A 9183-nucleotide genomic window follows, 5' to 3' on the forward strand; every position below is an offset into this window, starting at 1 on the left:
AAATAAAAAAGTTTCACATACACTTTATGTGTGGACATATACTAGTTGGTCATAAACATATATTGTTGATCACTTCATGGACTTAAATATCTTTTCATGATTCATCTCAAAAAAAAAAAAAAAAATATATATATATATATATATATATATATATATATATATATATATATCTTTTCATGATTTCTAGCTTAAATTAAATTTGGAGCGACTGAGAATGGCTATCAACAACTTGCTTTTATCAAGCTGGCAAATCATTCCGTGTTTTTTATAAACTATGACGTGACTTTTGGTGTGTTGAAGTTAAAATTAGTTTATTGTCTCTTGTTACGTTTTTTTTAATTTTTAGTACATCAATATTTTTATGTTAAAGACATCGAGAGTTCGGCTAAACCACACAATTGACAGCCTAATTTGGTATCGAATTCGCCATCCACAAGATTCGAACATAAGACCTCTCATTTCCAAATGAAGAAGAATACCACCAGACCGTAATTTTGAACAAGGAAAAAAACCCATCAAAGATTAATGTCAACATGCCAAGTAAACATAATCAAATATGTAGGTATAAATATAAATAATATTGTAATATACAGATTGTCACAATACGTGTTAAGAAAGGATTGGTAAATCTTTCAGTTTTATTGCATGCACTACCATCAATTCACGGTATTGATGGTCATGTTTAATTAATTTTGAGAAAGTTACAATATTTCCTCTGTTGACTGCCAAAATTTTGAACTTCAGAAGAATTAAGCAATTAAAAGTCTCAATTAATATCATCATCAGAATATTAAACAAAAAAGTCTCAATTTAAAGCATAGTAGTGAGTAGCATATCCATTCTCAACCAGCAGCGATGGAGAATGAATCATAACTGTCCTTAATAGGATCCCTAATTACAATCCAAAGCATAGACTTACACATAATTAAAAGGGTATCAAGGTCCATTTCCAAGTAGTAGATGAACATGAGAGAGAGAGAGAGAGAGAGAGAGAGAAGAGTAAGGAAGCCCTAAGTCCTAACCATGGTTGGTGCGTTAGTGGAGAAGAACCCAAGGGAACCAAAATATCTCCCGAGGATTACATGCAGATGCTTTTGAGCTCCACACCCATTAGTGGAGTGCTCAAAAGGATGATGAGATTTGTACCAGCTATAGCTAAAAGCTAATGCTAAAAACTATCCCTCCTAAAATTAAATTAGTGAAATGGGGCTAAAACTCCAATAGTTTAGCCACACTTGATGAATTTACAAGAAACGAACAAGAGTTAGGGATTTTCTTCCCTTTACCCTAAAGGAAAAAAGATCCAACGTTGGTTGGTTAGACACATATTATGTGAAAGTTGACAAAAACTAGGTAAAGCTTTATAGAAACATCACTGCTCCTAGCTAGTTTCAAAATCCTAAGACTAGTTGCTAACAGCCAAAACAACTGGGGCATTCCATGCCCATTTTTTTTCCCCAAAATTGCGCGCCTCTTTTTGTTTGAGGTGATTGATTAGCTGAAGATTGAGGGATTAAACATTTTTGGATTGAAAATTTTCAAAAGTGAGGGGCTTGCTATTTGTTTTGAATTTACAATATTCGCAAGCCATTTTATGCATTTCTTTAGCCTTCCTGGGCCAAAAGTTACATTTTTCTTTTGTTGCCTCAGCCTCTCCAGGGCTAAGAATTTTAAGGTAAACAACGAAAACTATTTTCCAACTTGGCTAAACCCAGTAGCCTGAGTTGGTGTTTAAAAGGATGCTTTAGTTCCTCTTCAAAGGAACTCTTCAAGGGGAAAATGAAATGCATGAGTATGCATGAGATGCGCGTACCTACGTACCCCAGCCAATTGTGGAGATGGAATGATTTCATGTAGCCCCTTTGGGAGACTTTGTATGTGTGCAAATTAATTAGCTCAAATGCCAATTGCTTGGGCTAATTAATTGTGTGTTAGACGGCGAGAGAGAGAGAGATGGAGAAGTGAACCATGGTTAGGCCAGAGGTTGCTGAAAACTCAGAAGCATTTGCAGCCGATGAGGGTGGAATCGAGTTTCAAATAAATTGAAGCCATGCATGCACGCACGCACTTTCGGATGAACTAGCGATGAGGAATTGGTGCAGGAAGGGCCACGGTTACGCCTGTGGCACAGCAAAACACACTGTCAAAGATATTAGTGTCTCCATCCATCTCAACCAAGATTAACTAGTTAAAAGTCAAGAAATTACTCTCATATCAGCAACAACAACAACAAAGCCTTTTCCCACTAAGTGGGGTAAAAAGGATAAACAAAAAGAAATTACTCTCATATCGATCTAACAAAAAACAAATTCACGTAATTACCTGGTGACTGCAAGGCGGGCGAGGGCGCAAGAGAAATGGGAGGACCATAGTGCTGGTAGCCTCCAACTCCACTTGAATTCATGGTCGAATACTGAAAAAGCTGCTGCTGCTGGTGGGGGTATTGGACACCAGTTGCATAGCTCGGCACACCTGAGCTACCATACGCACCTGCTGCGGCTCCTCCATTCCCTTCTGATCCATATGAAAGATAGGGGTAAAATGCCGCCGCCGCCGCTGCTCCGGCCACCATCCCAGTTGCAGGGCTTGTTCCGTACATAGGATACTGGCCTGCTGCCCCTCCATACAAACCATAGTAGTTCTGAAAAATATATATACACATTGCACAAAACACAAACCATCACTTACTTATACGAGTTAGTTAATTTAATACATAATTACCTTACATTAAATTCAAGTACAATTACTTAGGTATATATAGTACATATCTAGAAAGAAAAAAAAATGTTTTTTTTATCGGTAAACGCGAGGAATATAACTGCGTATTTAAACTCAGGAGGTCTCGTGGAACTGGAGTCTGTACATGTGGGTTCCCCATTTTTACTTTCATATTTGGTCTTGTTTTTCACTTTCTTCCCTTCCTGTTCTTTTGTGTGCGCTATTTGGTGTAGATTATAGTGAAAGCCTACTTACCAAGTTGGAACGCGGAACACGGGTGTATATTAATCAAGGTAAAAAAAAAAGAGTTTGGTTGATGGGAATAGTTAAAGAAGTTAAATTATTTTTCACAACTTGGCATCGCATACATGGAATTGCCAAGACATGCCATGCATATATGTGTTGGTTGGTCCCCTTTCCTCTTACCCTTACGTAATAGGTGCATTTTTTGCTCACCACCCTTAACTGGTGATAATGTTTACCACCATATTTATCACCGTTGAACAAGTTTAAATTTTAAAATTTGTATCTATCTACTACACAGATCTCGAAATTTAAAATTATCTAATAGTGATAAATAGAGTGATAAACATCACTATCACTTTAGAGTGGTTGAAAAAAACATTCCCTACGTAATATGGACGCTGTTGGAAGAGTAAAGTGCATGCCTATAAAGAAGCAAAGGTAGAATGTTTCATTATAGAAAGGGAATACGAGAAAACCAAGTGGGTAAAATGTTTTAGAGGAAATATTTGAAAAAGTGCTAAGAAATGAAAATACAAATTAATTAAGGAAATAATATAATATAAAAAGGAGAAGATTGTACAAACCGTAGGATAAGTGTAGTCTGGCGAGTATGAAGAGTACCTGATCGAAACGGAAAGAGTTACAAGTCAGTCAGCATATATTAGACAAGACAATATCGATTCGAATTCAATCGAATATGTAAATTACTTATGCGTTATACATGGTTGTGTAAAACATGAAGCATGCATGTTAAAAACAATTCATGTCAATGAATGGTTAATTAAGGTTGCGAATGCAATGCGCTCATGAGAGATTGCTGATACAAGATGCATGTCATATATATATGCATGCATGCATGAGGTTCAAATGTAAAAGCACAAGCTTGCGCGGTGCATATATATTGTGTACTATGTTATTGCCAGTGTGTTTTTTTGGGGTGGGGGAATCTCACAACCATGCCAAAAGGGAATGAATTTTGATGTTGATCATGTGGTGGAGAGAGAGATTATCGTGCTGGTGAATTTTGACAGAATTTTGATGCATATATAGTGGGGCTACTTAAATGTTTTAAAAAAAAGGGCTACTTTTTTTTTTTTTGGTCATAAAAAAAAGGGCTACTTTAATGAGGATGTTGAGGCTGGGTGGTGGAAGTCCATGAGTTGGCAAAGCACGTGCTGCTTATCATACACACACACACACACACACGTATTCATACAGCTAGCAGAGATGGATGAGGATCCAACATATAAAGCATCTTCATCATCAACACATGCATATATAGTTACCCATAAAAAATTATTGACTGCTCCGGAATACCGATGATTCCAAATATTTTAACTATTGTATCTTAATTTTTGTGTTTATAAATAAAAATCTAACTATTAAAATATTTAAAATATAAGTAATTCAGAACATCCAAAAAAATCCCAGTAATCCAAAAATAAAGATTGTAAGGTAACCCAATATTATATTTGATGATGGAGATGGTCAAATGGTCAATAAATGGTCAATTGTCATACATACCCATAAAGATTGTAAGGTATCCCTTGTTGGATGGCATAATGAGGGAAGGTTGCCGCAGAGGGAAAAGCTGATCCCACTCCTCCAAACCCTGTTTGGAATGGCCCCATTACCCTCCCAAAGCTCCTGCCTCCCCCCCCTCCACCTGCCCATCATTCCCCAATTAATCTCTTATATATTTCCAAGTAACTTTGATTATACATCACTCTACAAATTAAAGACATCTCTACTACTAGTACTGCATATATAAGTATCAACATTATTTCTCTTCTAAAATAATATACACAAAATTGCATTAACATTAATCTAATGATAATAATAATCAGAAGAAGGGGAAGAATATTGCATGAAAGGATGAGTATATATATCTATGCTTGAAACAATTTCAAATTAAGAAGAGCATGGAAATTTGGTTCCAAATATGTCGATCTTGCTTTAGAATGGTAGCTACGTAAGTTTGAGCTACCATAACACCAATTATTTTTATATATATATATTGGAAGCCCTTAAGGGAAGGATCCCCATTTTTTTTTATAAAAATGGGGATTAGTTGTAGGGTCCACACCACATCGAACTTTAACAATCCGAACCGTTTATTTTTCAAGTTGTACCTCATAGATCATCCTTGCAAAATATTAGCCAAATCGGAAATATTTAAGGCATCTAATTAGGATCAAAAAAATGAATGAATACTTTATTATATAAGAAACAATGAAATTGATCTTGATAATTAAATAGGCAAATGGTTTCTGATTGAATTGATTTTTGCAAGGATAATCTATGAATCGAGACTTACAAAATAGACGATTCAGATTGTTGAAATTCGATGTGAAGTAGGCTGCACACCTAATTCTCATTTTTTCAAAAAATAGAAATTCCTTTACCTAAAGGGCCTGTATTTATATTATCCACCTATTTTTGCAAAAAGCACATGAGATATTCATATTGGACTTGTTCGATATTGATCCAATTTAAATTAAAAAAAAATGTAGAAATAAACTTAATCCTTAGTTGAGGAATATCTAAATTGCATTATTGCATATATTTCACTGCGAAAAGAATTTTCCTCAAAGAAGAATATTTTTCGGACCACAATCCAAATATATATATATATATATATATATATATATATATATATATATATATTCAATAACCTCTTTCTAGAGAACATAAATGATAATTAGTGAGGAATATCCAAAACTCTGAAGGCTGTTGGCTGCGTCACCAAGTTAATATGTAAGAACTAATGGTAATATAAATAATCAGTTAAAGTATCTTAATTAGAAGATATGTATATGTGTGTTCACGTGAAAACACAAGATTAGTTCATGATGAAGCTTTTGTAAGTAAAACCTATGTTACCTTAATTATACAGATTAGAGATTAATTAAAGAAGAAATGAGGTATTGAGGAAATTGATAAGGTCATTTTGGTTCTGGTCTTTTAGTCAATCTAATAGTATTTTAAATATTCTACAAATTATGAAATTTAAAAGTTTCAAGTCCTTAGCATCATTTAAGGAATTTATGAAATTAATAAGGTCATTTTGTTTAAAAAGTTTGATTAAGGTCCCTAGCATCATTTAAGTAATTTAGCTCCTGCATTTATGCAATCAATATTCTACAAATTATGAAATTTAACAAATTGAAATAATATTTTAAATATAATACTGACATAAAAATAAAAAATAGAGTATAATATATTGTTCTTCACATAGTTTTAACAAAAAAAATAAGGTACCGACGTAATTATTAAATTTGAAATTTTTTTGATATATTTTAAAACATAAAATAAATACATGTAATTAGTATGGGTACATTCAGCCAAAAAAATATGGGTACAAAATAAATTAAAAAATCTAGGTATAGATTAAATTTAAAGTTATGGGTACAAATTAAAACTAAAAAGAATATTGGTATAAATTTATAAAATGGTACAAATTAAAAATAGAAATATATGAAAATACTAAAATGATTAATAAGTTTTTTTATTTTTGAAATTGACATATGACATGTAATTAATTTAAAATTCAAATAAGGACATGCACAAAAGTCAAAAGACCTTAACCAAAAATAAAAAAATAAGGTTTCAATTAATGATAAAATAAAAGGCTTTTTATACAAAATGGTCCCTGAATACATGATCAATAGAAATGGTTCATGAAATCTAAAATCAATAGAAATGATCCCTGAAATTGTCCACCATCTATAATTTTGGTCTTTCCGTTAAGTGTCCCGGAGCTCTTGGCCAGAAGTTTGAGCAATTTTCAAAGTTTCGTAAATCAATCGTTTCTTAACCAAATTTGACCCATAATATACAAAAATGAAGATAATAAAGTGTAGAATAAGATTATACCTATTTGGAAGCCCAGTGGTTGCCGGAGATGGCCGGAAAATAGCCTGAAAGGTGACTGGTCTGTGAAAAATTTGAAAAACTCACCGGAAACTGGGTACACTTTAAACATTCATAACTTCTTCAATAGTCAACGAAATCGAGTAATTCAAAAACGAAAATCATACTTCTCGACGAGACGAAGAGAATGGTATCTTTCTTGACTACTAACTCACCGTGGTTTAGCCGAAAAACTGCTCGAAAGTGGCTAACTCGAAAATGGTTAGCCATTTTCGAGCCATTTTCTGACCAACTACGGTGAGTTAACCTTCAAAAAAGGTACCATTATCTTCGTCTCGTCAAGAAGTATGATTTTTTTTTAATCACTCGATTTCGTTGAGTATTGAAGAAGTTATAAACGTTTAAAGTTTACCCGGTTTCCAGCAAATTTTCCAGTTTTCCCGCGAACCAGTCACTTTTCAGACTATTTTCAGGCCATATCCAGCAACCATTAGGCTTCCAAATAAGTATAATCTTATTCTATACTTTCCTATCTTCATTTTGATACATTATGAGTCGAATTTGGTTAAGAAACGATTGAGTTACGAAGTTTTGAAAATTGCCCAAATTTCCGACCAAGAGTTCCAGGACACTTAACGGAGTTTTTAACCGAATGACCAATATCATGGATTGTGGACAATCTCAGGAACTACTTCTATTGATTTTAAATATCAGAGACCAAAATGATGGATGATGCAAATTTCAGGAATCATTTTAAATAAAAAGCCAAAATAAAATGAGGATGAGAACCTAAAGAAAATAAAAGCAAAGAAATAGAATACTACCATGCTTTGGAGTTGAAGGCTTGGATCTCTGAACACCGAGAGAAGCAAGGTTGCAGTTAGCCCTCCTCCCATCAATCACGGGAGCAGCATCCACACAAGCTCTCATCGCAGCTTCGGCTTCGCGAAAAGTTACCTACATATATATATATATATATATATATATATATATATATATATATATATATATATAATCAAAATAGTAAAATACATATATGCAGATCTTTCATTTATTTCAAGATCTATCTAACTAGCTAGCTAAAAACGCTATATACAATATATTGCATGAAATGAAAGGGAAAGTGCATACAAATCCGTAGCCCTTAGATCTCCCAGTGGCCTTATCAGTGATAACAACGGCCTCCAAGATGTCACCAAACTGTTCAAAGTATTTCTTCATGGTTTCCTTCTGGGTTTCCCATGCCAACCCGCCAACAAACACCTTGGTGTAAGTCGTGTCGCCAAACTGCCCTGCCAGATTAGCTGGAGTCATCTTCAATTCTCGATTGATCGCGAACGATATGATGATATCAGCTCTCGGTCGGTATCTTGGAAATCCTGTGCGGTGGTGTTGGTGTTACTAGTAAGAAGAGAGTCCTAGATATCTAGCTAGCTACCACTAATTGGCATGCCCTACACTACTAGTAGATCTAGCTCTAGCCCTAGTAGCTGCTGCTGGTACAAGAAGAAGAAGAAGAAGAGGGATCTTGTTTGAGATTTCGATGGTAAACTTGGTGGTGGTGGTGGTGAGGGTATTGATAGCACACAGACAGACAATTGGGTCAGAGATCAACAAAAAGAAAAGAGGAGAGGAAACTAGAGAGAGGGCGAAAAAAGCAAAAGTTGGAAAAAAAGAGGAAAGCCCTCTCATAATACGGACATGAATTATATACACAGCTAGCCCCACCTCTTCGCATTATTGTACCAAATTCACACACGCTCTACCGTTGGCGCGTCTTCTGGACTCTCTTCTCTACTCAACATGATTTCCATTTAGGTTTTTCTTTAAATAATTCAAAATTACTATTCTTATTATTTAGGCTTTTTATATTAGCACCCTACAAAATGTTGAATGCATCACACATTAAAATTTAATATTAAATAATTTATTTACCCTACTATACAATGGCAATTTTGACCTTATTAGGTTTAAAAAAAATAAAAAATATATAAATACACCCAAATCATTTTTAACATATTATTTATCTTCTTCAACTATCAAAATCCCTCTGACCCTGCATTGTTGAACAAAATCCTAACTAATGAAACTACAAACATGTTGATTGAGAAAAATTATTTTTGACGAATGAAACACGAAATCGATTTTTCGGAAGCTTCAAATGAGGTAAGACTTCATATTTTTTATTGTTTTAGTAATTTTGACGACATCGATAATTATTTAATCTTGCTTTTGTTGCGTTATTTCAAGTTTCTATGTTCGTATTCATCTTTTAGTGATCACAGATATTACATGAAGAATTAAACACCTAAAATTATCACCAAATGTTAAAAACATACGACATGA

At 33.9% G+C, this 9183-nt stretch overlaps 1 protein-coding gene across 2 annotated transcripts; it reads right to left on the reverse strand.

Annotated features, from left to right (window-relative positions):
* Positions 1-749: 749 nt before the first annotated feature.
* Positions 750-8522, reverse strand: LOC126584855 (uncharacterized). Of its 2 annotated transcripts, none has more exons than XM_050249226.1 (6): positions 7969-8522; positions 7662-7794; positions 4489-4630; positions 3549-3585; positions 2323-2641; positions 750-2120 (listed from the first exon to the last, which is right to left on the reverse strand). In XM_050249226.1, exons 1-6 carry the CDS (start codon positions 8149-8151, stop codon positions 2080-2082), a joined length of 855 nt encoding a protein of 284 aa, XP_050105183.1. In that variant the 5' UTR covers positions 8152-8522; the 3' UTR covers positions 750-2079. The 2 variants fall into 2 exon arrangements, with proteins under 2 accessions (XP_050105183.1, XP_050105184.1); XM_050249227.1 differs by having other exon boundaries at positions 750-2140; positions 7969-8521.
* Positions 8523-9183: the final 661 nt, after the last annotated feature.

Source organism: Malus sylvestris, chromosome 10 (genome assembly GCF_916048215.2).
Source record: "Malus sylvestris chromosome 10, drMalSylv7.2, whole genome shotgun sequence".
In the NCBI taxonomy this organism is placed as follows: domain Eukaryota; kingdom Viridiplantae; phylum Streptophyta; class Magnoliopsida; order Rosales; family Rosaceae; genus Malus; species Malus sylvestris.